The sequence below is a fragment of the Oncorhynchus masou genome, chromosome 8 (assembly GCF_036934945.1).
Source record: "Oncorhynchus masou masou isolate Uvic2021 chromosome 8, UVic_Omas_1.1, whole genome shotgun sequence".
NCBI classification, from domain to species: domain Eukaryota; kingdom Metazoa; phylum Chordata; class Actinopteri; order Salmoniformes; family Salmonidae; genus Oncorhynchus; species Oncorhynchus masou.
The window spans coordinates 19,714,497-19,733,663 of record NC_088219.1 but is presented as its reverse complement, the minus strand read 5'-3'; the positions used below and the strand labels follow the sequence as shown (position 1 = coordinate 19,733,663).

At 46.7% G+C, this 19,167-nt stretch overlaps 1 protein-coding gene across 1 annotated transcript in view; it reads left to right on the top strand.

The window, feature by feature from the left end:
* Positions 1-19,167, top strand: part of LOC135544341 (lysine-specific demethylase 6B-like) — a 38,803-nt gene extending 19,636 nt beyond the window's left edge. Inside the window, exons 6-21 of the mRNA XM_064971880.1 lie at positions 5,089-5,355; positions 7,903-8,058; positions 8,142-8,270; positions 8,339-11,304; positions 13,048-13,174; positions 13,439-13,544; positions 13,657-13,862; positions 14,014-14,180; positions 14,295-14,363; positions 14,456-14,604; positions 14,695-14,809; positions 14,964-15,151; positions 15,321-15,462; positions 15,659-15,785; positions 17,171-17,347; positions 17,466-19,167. Of these exons, the coding sequence (XP_064827952.1) occupies positions 5,089-5,355; positions 7,903-8,058; positions 8,142-8,270; positions 8,339-11,304; positions 13,048-13,174; positions 13,439-13,544; positions 13,657-13,862; positions 14,014-14,180; positions 14,295-14,363; positions 14,456-14,604; positions 14,695-14,809; positions 14,964-15,151; positions 15,321-15,462; positions 15,659-15,785; positions 17,171-17,347; positions 17,466-17,489 (5,115 nt within the window). The 3' untranslated portion in view covers positions 17,490-19,167. The remainder of the gene's footprint in view (positions 1-5,088; positions 5,356-7,902; positions 8,059-8,141; positions 8,271-8,338; positions 11,305-13,047; positions 13,175-13,438; positions 13,545-13,656; positions 13,863-14,013; positions 14,181-14,294; positions 14,364-14,455; positions 14,605-14,694; positions 14,810-14,963; positions 15,152-15,320; positions 15,463-15,658; positions 15,786-17,170; positions 17,348-17,465) is intronic.

Below are 19,167 nucleotides of genomic sequence, written 5' to 3'. Positions count from 1 at the left end.
TTTAACGGACCTCTGAGACTATCACAGTGCAGGTGCATTTATACGGAGACTTGATTACACACAGGTGGATTGTATTTATCATCATTAGTCATTTAGGTCAACATTGGATCATTCAGAGATCCTCACTGAACTTCTGGAGAGAGTTTGCTGCACTGAAAGTAAAGGGGCTGAATAATTTTGCACACCTAATTTTTCAGTTTTTGTTTGTTAAAAAAGTTTGAAATATCCAATAAATGTCGTTCCACTTCATGATTGTGTCCCACTTGTTGTTGATTCTTCACAAAAAAATACAGTTTTATATCTTTATGTTTGAAGCCTGAAATGTGGCAAAAGGTCGCAAAGTTCAAGGGGGCCGAATACTTTCGCAAGGCACTGTAGCGAGGGCCAGCCGACCAGAGCATACAAGTCGCAGTGGTGGGTGGTATAAGGTGCTTTAGTGACAAAACTGATGGCACTGTGATAAACTGCATCCAGTTTGCTGAGTAGAGTGTTGGAAGCTATTTTGTAGATGACGTCGCCGAACTCGAGGATCGGTAGGATAGTCAGTTTTACTAGGGTAAGTTTGGCGACGTGAGTAAAGGAGGCTTTGTTGCGGAATAGAAAGCCGACTCTAGATTTGATTTTCGATTGGAGATGTTTGATATGAGTCTGGAAGGAGAGTTTACAGTCTAGCCAGACACCTAGGTACTTATAGATGTCCACATATTCAAGGTCGGAACCATCCAGGGTTGTGATACTAGTCAGGCGTGCGGGTGCAGGCAGCGAACGGTTGAAAAGCATGCATTTGGTTTTACTAGCGTTTAAGAGCAGTTGGAGGCCACGGAAGGAGTGTTGTATGGCATTGGATCTTGTTTGGAGGTTAGATAGCACAGTGTCCAAGGATGGGCCGGAAGTATATAGAATGGTGTCGTCTGCGTAGAGGTGGATCAGGGAATCGCCTGCAGCAAGAGCAACATCATTGATATATACAGAGAAAAGAGTCGGCCCAAGAATTGAACCCTGTGGCACCCCCATGGAGACTGCCAGAGGAACGGACAGCATGCCCTCCGATTTGACACACTGCACTCTGTCTGCAAAGTAATTGGTGAACCAGGCAAGGCAGTCATCAGAAAGACCAAGGCTACTGAGTCTGCCGATAAGAATATGGCGATTGACAGAGTCGAAAGCCTTGGCAAGGTCGATGAAGACGGCTGCACAGTACTGTCTTTTATCGATGGCCGTTATGATATCGTTTAGTACCTTGAGCGTGGCTGAGGTGCACCCGTGACCGGCTCGGAAACCAGATTGCACAGCGGAGAAGGTACGGTGTGATTCGAGATGGTCAGTGACCTGTTTGTTGACTTGGCTTTCGAAGACCTTAGATAGGCAGGGCAGGATGGATATAGGTCTGTAACAGTTTGGGTCCAGGGTGTCTCCCCTTTTGAAGAGGGGGATGACTGTGGCAGCTTTCCAATCCTTGGGGATCTCAGACTATATGAAAGAGAGGTTGAACAGGCTGGTAATATGGGTTGCGACAATGGCGGCAGATAGTTTCAGAAATAGAGGGTCCAGATTGTCAAGCCCAGCAGATTTGTACGGGTCCAGGTTTTGCAGCTCTTTCAGAACATCTGCTATCTGGATTTGGGTAAAGGAGAACCTGGAGAGGCTTGGGCGAGTAGCTGCGTGTGGGGCGGCGCTGTTGGCCGAGGTTGGAGTAGCCAGGCGGAAGGCATGGCCAGCCGTTGAGAAATGCTTGTTGAAGTTTTCGATAATCATGGATTTATCGGTGGTGACCGTGTTACCTAGCCTCAGTGCAGTGGGCAGCTGGGAGGAGGTACTCTTGTTCTGCATGGACTTCACAGTGTCCCAGAACGTTTTGGAGTTGGCGCTACAGGATGCAAATTTCTGCCTGAAGAAGCTGGCCTTAGCTTTCCTGACTGACTGCGTGTATAGGTTCCTGACTTCCCTGAACATTTGCATATCGCGGGGACTATTCGATGCTATTGCAGTCCGCCACAGGATGTTTTTGTGCTGGTCGAGGGCAGTCAGGTCTGGAGTGAACCAAGGGCTATATCTGTTCTTAGTTCTGCATTTTTTGAACGGAGCATGCTTATCTAAAATGGTGAGGAAGTTACTTTTAAAGAATGACCAGGCATCCTCAACTGACGGGATGAGGTCAATGTCCTTCCAGGATACCCGGGCCAGGTTGATTAGAAAGGCCTGCTCACAGAAGTGTTTTAGGGAGCGTTTGACAGTGATGAGGGGTGGTCGTTTGACTGCGGCTCCGTAGCGGATACAGGCAATGAGGCAGTGATCGCTGAGATCCTGGTTGAAGACGGCGGAGGTGTATTTGGAGGGCCAGTTGGTCAGGATGACGTCTATGAGGGTGCCCTTGTTTACAGATTTAGGGTTGTATCTGGTGGGTTCCTTGATGATTTGTGAGATTGAGGGCATCTAGCGTAGATTGTAGGACTGCCGGGGTGTTAAGCATATCCCAGTTTAGGTCACCTAACAGAACAAACTCTGAAGCTAGATGGGGGGGCGATCAATTCACAAATGGTGTCCAGGGCACAGCTCGGAGCTGAGGGGGGTTGGTAGCAGGCGGCAACAGTGAGCGACTTATTTCTGGAGAGAGTAATTTTTAAGATTAGTAGTTCGAACTGTTTGGGTATGGACCTGGAAAGTATGACATTACTTTGCAGGCTATCTCTGCAGTAGACTGCAACTCCTCCCCCTTTGGCAGTTCTATCTTGATGGAATATGTTACAGTTGGGTATGGAAATCTCAGAATTTTTGGTGGCCTTCCTGAGCCAGGAAGGCCTTGACGATAATGTAACTTCCAATATAACTTCCTGCTACTTCCAGTATGGTTCAGATAATAACTACAGTATGGTTCAGATAATAACTACAGAACGAAGCCAACATCAGCGTGAGCTTTGGTTGCGAATGGTATGAACTTTGAACTCTTATTCACTACAGAAGTGACACCTCATAGCCGTTGAGTTAGCAACAGCAGATGCAACAAGGGTTAGGAAGGAACAGACAGAGTATGCCATCTATCACCCAATGACGTTACTGCAACGTATCCAATTGCCAAACCGAGTTTTTGAAGAATGTCTCTGGTTGTCAACACAGCCTTCCATCTACCACCAACCTACCGACGCGCAGCTCAGAGTAAATATTTATTGCATTTTCCTTTTCCAAATGGGCGGTAATTTAGAATGCAGATGCTGTATTTACGATAGCACAGCTTCTCCCTGTGTCCCTCAGTCTTCCCGCTCTTTCACTCAAACCCAGCCCTTTTCCTTTGTGTATCAAGCTGTTATATCTGTTCCGCCCGCTAGGGATGTTTTCTGATTCAACTTGTTTGCCAGGGTTCGTGCAGATAACCAAGAATTTACAACTTTCAGATGAGACTGAATTAAGATGACGATTAATATTGACTGCTATTGATGTAAAATATTACTAGGTCTTTAAGAGTTTATTCGGAAGATAACAGCTCTATAAATATTATTTTGTGGTGCCGACTCTCTAGTTAATTACATTTACAGGATTAGCTCAATCAGGTAATATAAAAAATATATATATTTTATAGAATAGCATGTCATATCACTTAATCCGGCATAGCCAAAGATACGACATTACCATACGGTCAAGATGCTCCCACAACATCTCAATAGGGTTGAGATCTGGTGACTGTTCTGGCCACTCCATTATAGACAGAATAGCAGCTGACTGCTTATTCCCTAAATAGTTCTTGCATAGTTTGTCGCTGTGGTCGCTTTGGTCATTGTCCTGTTGTAGTAGGAAATTGGCTCCAATTAAGCGCTGTCCACAGGGTATGGCATAGCGTTGCAAAATGGAGTGATAGCCTTCTTTCTTCAAAATCCCTTTTACCCTGTACAAATCTCCCACTTATTCCACCACCAAAGCACCCCCAGACCATCACATTGCCTCCACCATGCTTGACAGATGGCGTCTTTTCATTTTTTTCTGCATCTCACGAATGTTCTTCTTTGTGATCTGAACACCTCAAACTTAGATTAGTCTTTCCATAACACTTTTTTCCAGTCTTCCTCTGTCCAGTGTCTGTGTTCTTTTGCCCATCTTAATCTTTTATTTCTATTGGCCAATCTGAGATAGGGCTTTTTCTTTGCAACTCTGCCTCGAAGGCCAGCATCCCGGAGTTACCTCTTCACTGTTGATTTTGAGACTGGTGTTTTGCGGGTACTATTTAATGAAGCTGCCAGTTGAGGACTTGTGAGGCATCTGTTTCTCAAACTAGACACTCTAATGTACTTGTCCTCTTGCTCAGTTGTGCACCGGGGCCTCCCAGTCCTTGTTCTATTCTGGTTAGAGCCAGTTTGTGCTGTTCTGTGAAGGGAGTAGTACACATCGTTGTACGAGCTCTTCAGTTTCTTGGCAATTTCTCACATGGAGTAGCCTTCATTTCTCAGAACTTGAATAGACTGATGAGTTTCAGAAGAAAGTTATTTGTTTCTGACCATTTTGAGCATGGAATCGAACCCACAAATTATAATGATCCAGATACTCAACTAGTCTAAAGAAGGCTAGTTTAATTGCTTCTTTAATCAGAACACAATTTTCAGCTGTACTAACATATTTGCAAAAGGGTTTTCTAATGATCAATTAGCCTTTTAAAATGATACGTTTGGATTAACTAACACAACGTGCCATTGGAACACAGGAGTGATGGTTGCTGATAATGGGCCTCTGTACGTCTATGTAGATTTTCCATAAAGAAATCAGCCGTTTCCAGCTACAATAGTAATTTACAACATTAACCATGTCTACACTGTATTTCTGATCATTTTGATGTTATTTTAAGTGACCCCAAACTGTTGAACGGTAGTGTACGTTGGTAACCAGTTTATAATATCAATAAGGCACCTCAGGGGTTTGTGGTATAGGGCCAATAAATCACAGCTAAGGGATGTATCCAGGCACTCCTCGTTGCGTCATGCATAAGAACAGCCCTTATCCATGGCACTTTGGCCATATACCACACCTCCCCGTGCCTTATTGCTTAAATATATTACATCCTTTTTATGATTGCATGACTTTAATAATGATAATTGTCTCTCCCAGTATGGGGGTCCCCACCAGCACCATCTGCCCAGAGACCCCCCCAGAGACCTGGGCTCCCCTGCAGAGAGGTGGGCACCTTCAGATCGCTCCAGGGCCTTCCCGGGCAGGATGATGGACCAGGAACTAGGACCATGGAAGCGTCCGGCCTCCCACCATCACAACCACCACCGTGACCAACTTCCACACCGCTCCCGACCCTCACAGCATCCCCCCCCTCCCAGGGAAGACTGCCATGCCAAAAGGAGCAGGAGCTCTTGTCCTGAGCAGGTTAGTCACCACCTATTCTCTGTTAACCCAGAAGTAAAATCTTCCATAATATGTTAATTTGGTCAGCTGTGTGATTAACTTCTTGGTCTATACGTATTAGAAATCAAGAGTTCTGGGCCTCCCGAGTAGCGCAGTGGTCTATGGCCGAACCCGGGCTGTATCACAACCGGCAGTGATCTGGAGTCCCATAGGGCGGCGCACAATTGGCCCAGAGTCATCCGGGTTAGGGAGGGTTTGGTAGGGGGGCTTTACTTGGCTCATCGTGCTCTAGCGACTCCTTGTGGCGGTCTGGGCACATGCAGGCTGAACTCGGTAGTCAGTTGAACGGTGTTTCCTCCGACACATTGGTGTGGCTGGCTTCTGATTTAAGCGGGCGGGTGTTAAGAAGCGCGGTTTGGCGGGTCATGTTTCCAGGACGCATGACTCAACTTTTGCCTCCTGAGCCCGATGAGACAAGATCGACATTGGGGAGGAAAAGGGGGTAGAATACAAAAATAAACTAAATTGAAGTCTCCACCCTCGCAAAAGGATCCATGTGGGTAATTTAATAAGTTTAATAAGCCTTGGCCCAATCTGATACGTCCATATAACCAGTAGTAAAAACCCAAAGACCGAAATTACTGCAGCTTGTTATCTCACGCATCCCATTGAGTCTCGGCAGACTCTTCAGTCTACACACAGAATCTGCCCAGGGGAGATTAGTCGCCACCTGAACTAGTAATCATGACATTACACCTCTTCCTTGGCCATTCTCCCTGTGCCTGTGTATTCCAGGAGTGGAAGGTCCCCCATCACAGCTAGTTCTGCTATTAGTGCTTGAGAAATATGTTTTCTCTAACCTGATCTAGGATCAGATGGCTCTACTGCTAACCTGAACCACTAGGGTAATATCTATCCAGGGGCAATTTTAGCATGTAAATCTTGGTGGGGCAAACCCCCCTCCAAAATGTGTTGATGCTTGCCAGCAAAGCCACGACACATCACAATACTAAACAATACATTAATTGCACTACAACGGTGACAAGCGGTACCCACAAACTGTTAGGGCCTACATAAAGCTGTCCCAACAGCAGAGCTTTCTTTTCAGCCCCATGGAGTGAATGCTTACCACCGCTACACCTGGCTATCAGCAGAGCCTTGTCTGGCAGCGTAACAGTTAATTCAGCCTTGTTTACTGCCTTTTTTTAAAACTTAGCTGATATGGCTGACTATATCTCCATGGCATATTACATCATTTATGCAGCAGAATATAAGACATTTCTGGGCTCACTTTGTTGTGCCTACTTCATTGGCAAATTTTGTCATAAGAGAAAGATTTACAATTCCAAGTTGGATGACCATTAAAAATGTATTTTTCCAGTCTGACTTCCCAGCTGCAATGCTAGCGGTTAGCCATTATCACCGATTCCTTCCAAACAACTCATTGTTGAATTTACGATTTCCAACTTGTTGTGTAATGTTTATGGCCGATGAGCACCGACACGTTTTATCTATAATTTATCTTCATTATTTCTCTTCACATGACAAGGATTAAAAAGGATTTAGTAGATTTGTCTACTTGATTTATGATGATGACTGCTAACTAAGATTTTGAAAGTAAGATGTTGACATGATCAGTCCAATCAAAGCTACTGTAGATTTCATGTGATTTGATCATTTTATCTTGCCAGCAGCATACCACCCGGCATACCACTGCTGGCTCGCTTCTCACGTTAAGCAGGGTTGGTCCTTGTCAATCCCTGGATGGGAGAATAGATGCTGCTGGAAGTGGTGTTGGAGGGCCAGTAGGAGGCACTCTTTCCTCTGGTCTAAAAAATATCCCAATGCTCCAGGGCAGTGATTGGGGACACTGCCCTGTGTAGGGTGCCGTCTTTCGGATGGGACGTTAAATGGGTGTCCTGACTCTCTGAGGTCATTAAAGATCCCATGGCACTTATCGTAAGAGTAGGGGTGTTAACCCCGGTGTCCTGGCTAAATTCCCAATTTGGCCCTCAAACCATCATGGTCACCTAATAATCCCCAGTTTACAATTGGCTCATTCATCACCCTCCTCTCCCCTGTAACTATTCCCCAGGTTGTTGCTGCAAATGAGAATGTGTTCTCAGTCAACTTACCTGGTAAAATAACGGGTGAATAAATAAACAAAATCTGTGGCCAATCCTTCTTAAAGGGGACTTCTAATCTAAGTCTATGCAGGACCCAAAGGGCTCACATTTTCGATGTCTACCCTTACTAAAGGTTGGTGACATAGTGTCCCCATGAGTGACAGAACAGAGTGAACAGAGCCAATCACAGTGCAATACTCCTATTTTCTGCTGGCCTGCCCCACCACCACAAAAAGCACTGAGCTAGGCTGAAACACCTGCATTTTGGAGTAGAAATCTGCCCCACCTGCCCTGAATGATGTGTCGCCACTGTATCTATCTGATCCTGGAACAGTGGTTTGAAGCAACTCTGAGTGATATTTATACAATAGCACCACCTTCTGGCAGGGTTCAAATATACATCACCAGGATACCGACTGTTATTACTGTTCTCTCTCACCAGCCCTCTCATCGTGGATCAATGCATCTACCTGGCCCAGGCCAGCACCAATCACCACCCCACTACCCCCCTTCCGAACAAGGCTTCTGGAAACAATCATATGACAGACCTGGTCCTCGCACCCATGCTGACAGGAGGAGCTTGTCTATAGAGTTACAAGTAAGTCAGTTAATAGCCAATCAACTTCAAGAAAGCCATGCTTTATTAAAGACTATGAACCATCCTCTCTCTCGTTATTTCAGGAATCCACCAAGTCAGGATTAGGGATTCTCAAATACAGAACACATCATTCTACCCATTCTCCAGTTCCCCAGGCCCTCTTCAATGGTCAAGACCCCCCTCCTTCCTCCTATGCCCGCCACCCTTCTCCAGCCCAGCCCAGTGGCAACAGAAGACCCCCCACCATGGATTCAGAGTGGAGGTGGATGGCCAGTCCCAGCACCCCTCCTCACCAGCAGACCGCACCGGCGTGCCTTACAGCCAGCACCTCCACCACCAGCATCCCACATCACCCCCCACAGTATCTCAGCACAGCCCCCCAGCTCCACGCTCACACAGACAGCAAAGGGATCAGACCCCCTCCCAGCCCTCTGCTACAGAGCTTCCCCACCGCAACAGCAACCACAGAGATGGATGCTGCACCACCCTGAGCTTCTCCAGCCCCTCTGGCCTCTCCAGCTCCACCACTCCTAGTAAGGCCAGTGGGAAGAAAGATCCTCCTCCCAATCAGAGGAGCCCTGACATTGGCACTGACACACCCCACAAACGGGGACCAAGGACACCCTCGCCCAGTCCCACACCTCCCCCTCTCTCTGCCTCCCCCACATGGCTAGGCTCAGGCGCTCAGAGGTTAGAGATGAAGCCTAGCAGGGCCTCAGAGCCTCAGACCCCACCCAGCTCTCCTACTGTCAACAGCACCAGACCTACTGGCAACAGGCCAGAGCTGCAGCCTCACAGACACAAACAGACAGAGAGGAAACATAAGGAAAGGAGAGCAGAAATAGGTGAGGAGGGAAAGAGGGAACAGAAGAGGAAGATGGAGGAGAGGACAAGGAGAAAGGAAAAAGAAGAGAAAAGTGGGGATGGGGTGAAGAATAAAACCCATAAAGGTGAAGAAGGGAGGGACAAAGTGGAAAGGAAAAAGAAAGAGGAAGAGAGGAAGACAGAGAAAAGGGAGAAGAGCCTTAGGGATAAAAAGATGGAAAAAGCAGAGAGGGGATCCTCAAAGTCCCTATGTAAATCATCCCTCCCTCCGTCAGTATGTCCTTCCTCCCCTAAGTCTGGATCTAAGGTTCCAGGGACGCCAGGTAAGCCAGGCCAACTCTCCCAAACACCATCCACCCCTGGCAAACACATACACAGGGAGAAGGCCCAAGAAAGAGGTGGAAAGTCCCATGAGCACAGCTCTCCAAATAGCTCAGAGACAATCCCACTTGTTGGCCCGCCTGCAGCCCGTCCCAGTCAACCCACACCCTCCCCACATCCATCCAAACACAAAAAGTCAGAGAGGGGAGGGACCCTGAACAAGTCAAACCCAACTCAACCCAAATTCCCAGTCAAGGACTCACCACTACCAGCCTGTCCTCCACTCACTACCACTCACACTACCACCACCAACAACAACATCAGCACCAACATGACCAATAAGACCTGTAATACCAGTCCTCAGCCCACCAGCCCTTCAACATATTCTAAATGCAGCCCAGGGAGGAAGGCTGATTTGACCCCCTCCACACTCTCATCCAAAACCCCAGCAGCTCCCCCTATGGCTGGGTCAGGGGGATCCATCCAGATCCAGACAGAGACATGGGGTGTTAGTCCAGAAGGCGGGGTCCTGCGGGCCCCAGATCTCCAACCTGCGGCAGGGGTGGGCAGTGTGGAGGAGATGGGAGACAACCCCCCTGCCAGCCCCCCTGTTCTCAGTTGGCAAGGCTCCCCAGCATCAGCCCTGAGTGAGGAAGATGAAGAGGAGGGAGGAGTGATGAGGAGACCTGTCCTGCAGCCCAGCCCAACCCACGGCCCGCCCCTCTCACCCCCCCATAGGAACTCAGAGGGGCCCAATGAGAAGGCCGAGGGTGTCGGTGAGGGGAGGGGTGCTGACGACCTTCGCCATAGCGACCTGGCCAAGCTCTATGGCTTGCCTGATACTCCCAATGAAGAGGAGGAGGAGGAAGAGGAGGACAGTGGTGGGGACACATCGCCCAGCTCTCTGCCTCCCCGTCGGCCACACCTTCACCAGACAGGAGTGGCTGATGTCTTCAAGTCTTTGGCCTCATTCCTGGGGGGCCAGAGGTACACCTATCGCGGCGGTCCGTTTGGGCGTCCTCCTCCTAGCTCCATGGGAGGAGTGAAGTACTCTTCATCCCTCGCCATGGATCCCGAAACCAATTGTCAGGACCAGCAGAACCCCTCCCCCACATCCAACTCCACCACGCCCCCAAGACTCACTAGCGAATCATCCACTCACACTACCTCAGATCCACTTTCCAAACCCCGGCCTCCTTTAAACCTCGACCAACCACAGCTCTCCGTGGGGGAGCGCACAAAACAGAAGCACGCGAGATTGGAGGAGATTCTGAATGAGAGAAAGAAAGAGAAGACTAAGGGTGTAGACAGTGGGGAGACGGCCGGGTCTCTGAGCGCTGAGTTTAGACTGACCACCACACACCGGCTGCCTACCACCACCAAGGAGGAGCGGGGACAGAGGGAGGCACGCAGGCAGACAGACAGAAAGAGGGAGCCAAGCGGTGCGGATGGAAACAGAGATGGGGAAGGGAAGAGGAAGAGAAGAAAACAAGATAACAGCATCAGCAGTCATCAGAGGAGTGGAGGAAATGAAAAGAAGAACGTGGAAGAAAAGTGTGACAGAAAGTCAGCCTCTATAACGCTGTCCTCATCTACACCTCACCCCAGTCGCCTAGCCAAGCAGCACAAAGACACTAAGAAGAGCCGTCCCATTCAGGGGAACCTTGGCCTCCAGAGCAAAGACATCCAGGGACAGAAAGACAAGACGCACACAGGAAACACTGAGCAGGGGGCACAATCAACAGAGATGAAGAATGAGAGGCACAGTGAGCCTCAAACCAAAACGTCCACACCAGGCAGCAACCCAGACATATTGGCAACAGCATCCACCACCAGCTTTATCAACACCTCCTCCCCTTCCCCCACCCCGGCTGACTCTGCTGTCCCAGTGAGGAGGACCCCCTGTCCCCTGGCTGCTGCTGATTTCCTCAAGCTGAAGGCTCTGTCCATGGGCTCTCCCAAGGAGCTGAAGATCCGTCTGATCAAGGTGGAGAGTGGAAACCGAGAGACGTTCATCGCCTCCGAGGTCGAGGAGCGCAGGATCCCACTAAGAGAGGTCAGCATCAGACACACAGCCAGCGAGGTCGTCAGGTCCTGCAAGTGAGTACACGGTACATGTGATGTACCGTACCAGTCAAAAGTTTGGACATACCTACTCATTCAAGGGTTTTTCTTAATTTTTACTATTTTCTACATTGTAGAATAATAGTCAAGACATCAAAACTATGAAATAACACATGGAATCATGTAGTAACCAAAAAAGTGTTAAACAAATCAAAATATATTTTAGATTTTAGATTCTTCAAAGTAGCCACCCTTTGCCTTGATGGCAGCTTTGCACACTCTTGGAATTCTCCCAACGAGCTTCACGAGGAATGATTTTCCAACAGTCTTGAAGGAGTTCCCACAGATGCTGAGCAGTTGTTGGCTGCTTTTCCTTCACTCTTCGGTCCAACTCATCACAAACCATCTTGATAGGGTTGAGGCCGGGTGATTGTGGAGACCAGGTCATATGATGCAGCACCATCACTCTCCTTCTTGGTCAAATAGCCTTTACTCAGCCTGGAAGTGTGTTTTGGGTCATTGTCCTGCTGAAAAACAAATGATAGTCCCACTAAGTGCAAACCAGATGGGATGGCGTATCGCTGCAGAATGCTGTGGTAGCCATGCTGGTTAAGTACGCCTTGAATTCTAAATAAATCACTGAGAGTGTCTCCAGCAAAGCACCATCACACCACCACCTCCATGCTACACGGTGGGAACCACACATGCGGAGATCATCCATTCCCCTACTCTGCGTCTCACAAAACCCGGAAGTTGGAACCAAAAATCTCTCTAATATGACTCATCAGACCAAAGGACAGATTTCCACCAGTCTAATGTCCATTGCTAGTGTTTCTTGGCCCAAGCAAGTCTCTTCTTATTATTGGTGTCCTTTAGTAGTGGTTTCTTTGCAGCAATTTGACAATGAAGGCCTGATTCACGCAGTCTCCTCTGAATAGGTGATGTTGAGATGTGTCTGTTACTTAAACTCTGTGAAGCATTTATTTGGGCTGCAATCTGAGGTGCAGTTGCGCACTGTAATGAACTTACCCTCTGCCGCAGAGGTAACTCTGGGTCTTCCTTTGCTGTGGCGGTCCTCGTGAGAGCCAGTTTCATCGTAGCGCTTGATGGTTTTTGCGACTGCACTTGAAGTAACTTCCAAAGCTCTTGAAATGTTCCGTATTGAATGACCTTCATATCTTAAAGTAATGATGGACTGTCATTTCTCTTTGCTTATTTGAGCTGTCCTTGCCATAATAGAACTTTGTCTTTTACCAAGTAGGGCTGTCTTCTGAATACTACCCCTACCTTGTCACAACGCAACAGATTGGCTCAAAGACATTAAGAAGGAAAGAAATTACACAAATGAACTTTTAACAAGGCACACCTGTTAATTGACATGCATTCCAGGTGACTACCTCATGAAGCTGGTTGTGAGAATGCCAAATGTGCAAAGCTGTCATCAAGGCAAAGGGTGGCTACTTTGAAGTATCTAAAATCTAAAATATATTTTGACATATATTTGTTTCACACTTTTTTGGTTACTACATAATTCCATATTTGTTATTTCATAGTTTTGATGTCTTCAGTGTTATTCTAAAATGTAGAAAATAGTAAAAAAATAAAGAAAAACCATTGAATGATTAGGTGTGTCCAAACTTTTGACTGGTACTGTATATTTACTACCAAGACATTTCATTGGAGGAAGAGAGGTTGTGGCACAAAACAATGAAAAGTGTATTTAATTCAATCTTATTGAATTCTCCCACTTCATCTGTCTCTTTCTCTGTCTGTCTGTAGGGGGGCGAAGGTGAACGGGAAGTTTCGGGAGTCCTATCTGCTCCCTGCTTTCTCTGTCAAGCCTGTCCTTAGCACCAACACACCCATCCCACGAGAGAAGCTCAACCCCCCCACACCAAGCATCTATGTGAGTCCACACTCTGGGGGCGCTGCACTGCGGCTGACCCTATGCACCAACCTGTCTGTGTGGGTGGGTGGGTGGGGGGGTGTTAAAGCAACAACAACAAAAACATGCAGCTCTGTCTTATGACAATAGACCATAAAGTAATCTTCTTCTTCTTTTTCCCCCCTCTTTTCTTCTTCATTCTCATCCATTACTCATGTATCAGTTCTGTATTTGTGCAATTCCCAGTTGATGTTTTCCTGTGTTGTCCTGTGTGTCTGTGTCCAGTTGGAGAGTAAGAGAGATGCCTTCTCCCCAGTCCTCCTCCAATTCTGTACCGACCCCAAGAACCCTGTCACTGTCATCAGAGGCCTGGCTGGATCACTACGACTCAGTGAGTTTGCACATTTCAATTTTTTTCAGGGCTAAAAGTTAAAACATCAACATAATGTATCATCTACTCACTATACTTTTGTCTCTCTTTCCTCTCCCTCCCTCTCTGTCAGACCTGGGTCTGTTCTCCACTAAGTCTCTGGTGGAGGCCAATGCAGAGCATGCTGTGGAGGTGAGGACCCAGGTACAGCAGCCTGCTGATGAGAACTGGGACGCTACTGGTTCAGCTCAGACCTGGCCCTGCGAGAGCAGCCGCTCACACACCACCATCGCCAAGTACGCTGCGTACCAGGCCTCCAGCTTCCAGGAAAGCCTCCAGGTTGTGGATACACACACACACCCCACACACACACACACACAAGTATCACACACAGAAACACATAATGCTTACATATACCCCCCCCCCTCCCCCCACACACACACTTCCTCTCTTTGCCCAGCTAAGTTCATGTGCCTAAATGTGTCTACAGGAAGAGAAGGACAGTGAGGATGAGGATGAGGATGAAGAGAAGAAGACTCTGTCTTCTGACCCATCAACCAACCCTGCATCTGGCACCAGCAAAACCAGCCCTACTGTGGTTACTAGCAAAGCAACTCCTACCAAAGTTGGCCCTACCCCTATTGCTAACACACTCAGGTCACCTCATAGTATCCACAGTATGCTGTGGATACTATCTTATGAAATCAAATACAATACTTTTAATCAAAACAATGTTCTGCCGTTCTTAAAGACACTTCCTCTTTCCTATAGGCCGGAGGCGAAATCAAATGGGAAGATTATCAAATTCGGCACCAACATCGACATCTCTGATCCTAAGCGGTGAGATTAGCTTTACATGTGGTTGATTGTTTTAGACAGGGCTAAGGACACCCTTAGAGAGGAAGTGTTAAGTGTTTGACATGTGTTACCAGGTGGAAGCCCCAGCTGCAGGAGCTGCTGAAGCTACCAGCCTTCATGCGTGTGGAGTACAATGGAAACATGCTGAGCCACGTGGGACACACCATCCTGGGCATGAACACCGTCCAGCTCTACATGAAGGTCCCCGGCAGCCGTACACCTGGTCAGTGTCTGAGTTATATTGGTGTGTGTTTATATGCATATTACATGCCTCTTTCCATTGGCTTAAATATCTCTGTATGTCTGTTTTCAGGCCACCAGGAGAATAATAACTTCTGCTCTGTGAATATCAACATTGGGCCGGGAGATTGTGAGTGGTTTGCAGTCCATGAACACTACTGGGAGCACATCAACAATTTCTGTGAGAAGTGAGTCATGGTTCTGTTTTCGTGTGAGGGTCTGTTTTCAAATTAGTTAAGCATTTTGAGCTGTTCTGCTCATTGAAAGGCATAACAACAGTGACTCAAAGGGGATTTGAACCAGCAACCACCACTTTGTTACCATCTCTACTCCCTCCTTCAGGTATGGAGTAGACTACCTGACTGGGTCCTGGTGGCCTGTTCTGGAGGACCTGTACTGCTCCAACATCCCAGTGTACCGCTTCATCCAGAGACCAGGGGACCTGGTGTGGATCAACGCAGGGTCCGTCCACTGGGTGCAGGCTGTGGGCTGGTGCAACAACATTGCCTGGAATGTGGGACCTCTCAACTGTGAGTTACTAGCAGTGTCCAGCAGGACATAGATAGGAAATGGGAGCTGGGTCATACACAGTGCAGCTACTGTATCTACACTATCCTTTACCTCAGTCAAATTCATATCAAAATCCTTTTGTGTGCTTTTCTACTGTAAAGTATGTGTGTGTCATCTTTGCCCTTGTAGCATACCAGTATCAACTGGCTCTGGAGCGTTTTGAGTGGAATGAGGTCAAGAAGGTCAAGTCCATCGTTCCGATGATCCATGTCACCTGGAATGTAGCCCGCACTATCAAGATCACCGACCAAAAAACCTACAAGATGGTCAAGTGTGTGTGTGTGTGTGTGTGTGTGTGTGTAAATGTCCCTCGTCATCTATGTGTGTGAATGTGTGTGTGTGTGTCCATTGTCAGTGTGTGTGTGTGTGTGTGTGTGTGTGTGTAAATGTCCCTCGTCATCTATCTAGTATGAATGTCTGTTTCTTGCTACACCTTACCTCTCTCTCTCTCTCTCTATCTCTCTCAGACATTGTCTCCTACAGTCCATTAAGCACATTCAGATTCTGAGAGACCAGCTGGTTGCTGCAGGGAAGAAGATCTCTTATCAGAGCCGTGTGAAGGACGAACCAGCCTACTACTGCAACGAGTGTGACGTAAGTCCCTCTCAACAGCCTGTGGGTGTATGCTTGTATCAGACCTGCTATGAACTACCATGACCCGAGCATCTTACCAACAGAGTGTTGGTGTATGCTTGTATCAGACCTGCTATGAACTACCATGACCCGAGCATCTTACCAACAGAGTGTTGGTGTATGCCTGTATCAGACCTGCTATGAACTACCATGACCCGAGCATCTTACCAACAGAGTGTTGGTGTATGCCTGTATCAGACCTGCTATGAACTACCATGACCCGAGCATCTTACCAACAGAGTGTTGGTGTACGCCTGTATCAGACCTGCTATGAACTACCATGACCCGAGCATCTTACCAACAGAGTGTTGGTGTATGCCTGTATCAGACCTGCTATGAACTACCATGACCCGAGCATCTTACCAACAGAGTGTTGGTGTATGCCTGTATCAGACCTGCTATGAACTACCATGACCCGAGCATCTTACCAACAGAGTGTTGGTGTATGCCTGTATCAGACCTGCTATGAACTACCATGACCCGAGCATCTTACCAACAGAGTGTTGGTGTACCTGCCTGTATCAGACCTGCTATGAACTACCATGACCCGAGCATCTTACCAACAGAGTGTGGGTGTATGCTTGTATCAGACCTGCTATGAACTACCATGACCCGAGCATCTTACCAACAGAGTGTGGGTGTATGCTTGTATCAGACCTGCTATGAACTACCATGACCCGAGCATCTTACCAACAGAGTGTTGGTGTATGCCTGTATCAGACCTGCTATGAACTACCATGACCCGAGCATCTTACCAACAGAGTGTTGGTGTATGCCTGTATCAGACCTGCTATGAACTACCATGACCCGAGCATCTTACCAACAGAGTGTGGGTGTATGCTTGTATCAGACCTGCTATGAACTACCATGACCCGAGCATCTTACCAACAGAGTGTTGGTGTATGCTTGTATCAGACCTGCTATGAACTACCATGACCCGAGCATCTTACCAACAGAGTGTTGGTGTATGCCTGTATCAGACCTGCTATGAACTACCATGACCCGAGCATCTTACCAACAGAGTGTTGGTGTACGCCTGTATCAGACCTGCTATGAACTACCATGACCCGAGCATCTTACCAACAGAGTGTTGGTGTATGCTTGTATCAGACCTGCTATGAACTACCATGACCCGAGCATCTTACCAACAGAGTGTTGGTGTATGCTTGTATCCGCCCACCTGCTATGAACTACCATGACCCGAGCATCTTACCAACAGAGTGTTGGTGTATGCTTGTATCCGCCCACCTGCTATGAACTACCATGACCCGAGCATCTTACCAACAGAGTGTTGGTGTATGCCTTTGGTTATTTCTGCAGTGAGTGATTGTGTTGTCTGTGTGCAGGTGGAGGTGTTTGACCTGCTGTTTGTAACTAGTGAGTCTGGCAGCAGGAAGACCTACATGGTGCACTGTGAGGACTGTGCCCGGACTGTGTCCAAGAGCCCCTCGCTGGCAGGGGTAGTGGTGCTGGAGCAGTACTGCATGGAGGAGCTGATGAGAACCTATGACAGCATCTGTGTGGTGAGACATACACACACACACACACACACACACACACACAAGTTTTCTATGTGCTATGAAGTTATGTCCATCATATTTACCCCCCTTTCTGTCTTTTTCTTCCTCTTTCTCTCTCCAGACTCCATCACCCTGCTCCAAGTGAAGCATCCTCCCTGTTGTCTGGCAGCCATAACCAAAGCTCCTACTTAGTGGCAGCACAGACGTTGTCTTCAAGGAATACTACTACTGCTAACACTTGGTGAACAGCCAACCATGTTTACTCCGTATTGTTTACATCACAATAAGATATCGGCCATCAGCCATCAGCCAATTGAATTCCAGCTCACTGTTGTCTTCCCCTCCTACCAGCTGCTGATTGGACTTGAGTCTTGAGATAGAATGACTAGACTGGTACTACTATTTGTTAATAAAACATGTCAGACAACTACAGAAAATGTGAACATTGTTAGCACTGGAAATCAGGTCTTAATTCAAACGGACACTGCTGTGATTCAAAAGCGTCAAGTAGCCGGTGTATGGTGCATTAATTCAGGTACTTTTATGCAAATCCAATGGAACTTTTTTACACCAATCTAGTTATTCTATGTCCATGAATTTACCGTATCGCTATGGTAACAGCAGGGGAATTGCTTCACAAGCAAAGTAGCTGATAGTCTCATTGAAATCCCATTGTTTTGGTTTGGTTTTCTATTCAGGTGAACTCTGACATCTGTCATTCCTGTGTGTATACTCTTTGGGGTGCTATTTCCATTGTATTTATTCTGACCTAGATATTTCAAAAGTTTTACCAGCCTAAAGGTACACCACATTGGCCTTGTGAACTGTATTTAGATGAAAGGAAATTAGAAAATCAAACATGCAGGCACAACTTTCTAAAGCATTAGGAATATTCATTTAAGAAATTGTCAAAATTTCTCTGAAATACGGGTTAACTAGAACTAGAGGACTAATCTGGTTTCACTCTTTGTTGGAAATCTGGTGTGTTTTAATGTGATTTTTAGTTTTTGCATAATAATCCTAAATAATGTTTGGTAGAGAGAGATGTGATTGCTACAATTCGCCCTAAAGAAGATCCCCTTTATCTTTTTCGAATGGGATCATTCTCCCTGTTTTTTTACCTCTTTTTGTTTGCTATCTCCTTTTCTGGATTACAGAGAAAATGAAGAATTGTAAATTGTGACTTTATTTATACTTGTATATGTTTGTTTTCTTAAATGTATTTATTGCATATTGATGGTGCTTCTCTGGGGACACCAGATATTTTTAAGGTTTCCTATTGTGGGTGAACGGGGAAGAGCAAACAGGGGGAGGTTGGATTTTCATGGTGCTCAACCCCCTCTTGCCTCGTCACCTCCTCATTAACAGTGTATAAATGATCTATGAATATAAGTCAATGAATATAACTTCAACCGACAGGTTGGTGCTTAGAACCCCGTCATTACAATTACCGGTAAACTAATAGAATGATGTCTTTGTACTGTATCTAACTGATAAACACAATACCTTTTTCAACTTTTTTGCATTGTACGAAATTCATAAAATTGTGAAGCATTTGTGATTGGCAGTAGTTGTAGTTTTAGCCACATTTAAATGAGACTGATGTGTAGTGAGGTTTGGGTTCCTTCAGTGTTCTGTCCTCATGAGTATAATTTCAAGGTTGTAATCTTGCTCCTCATCCACTGACTGTTTTTATTTGAAGCTGTGCTGTTTTAAAACATAATAAAAAATATCTTACATAGACCAGACCTTTCTTAAACACTCTGTGATTTTTCTGTGACATTATTGTGAGTATTATTGATACAATAAAATGTTTTGAGAAA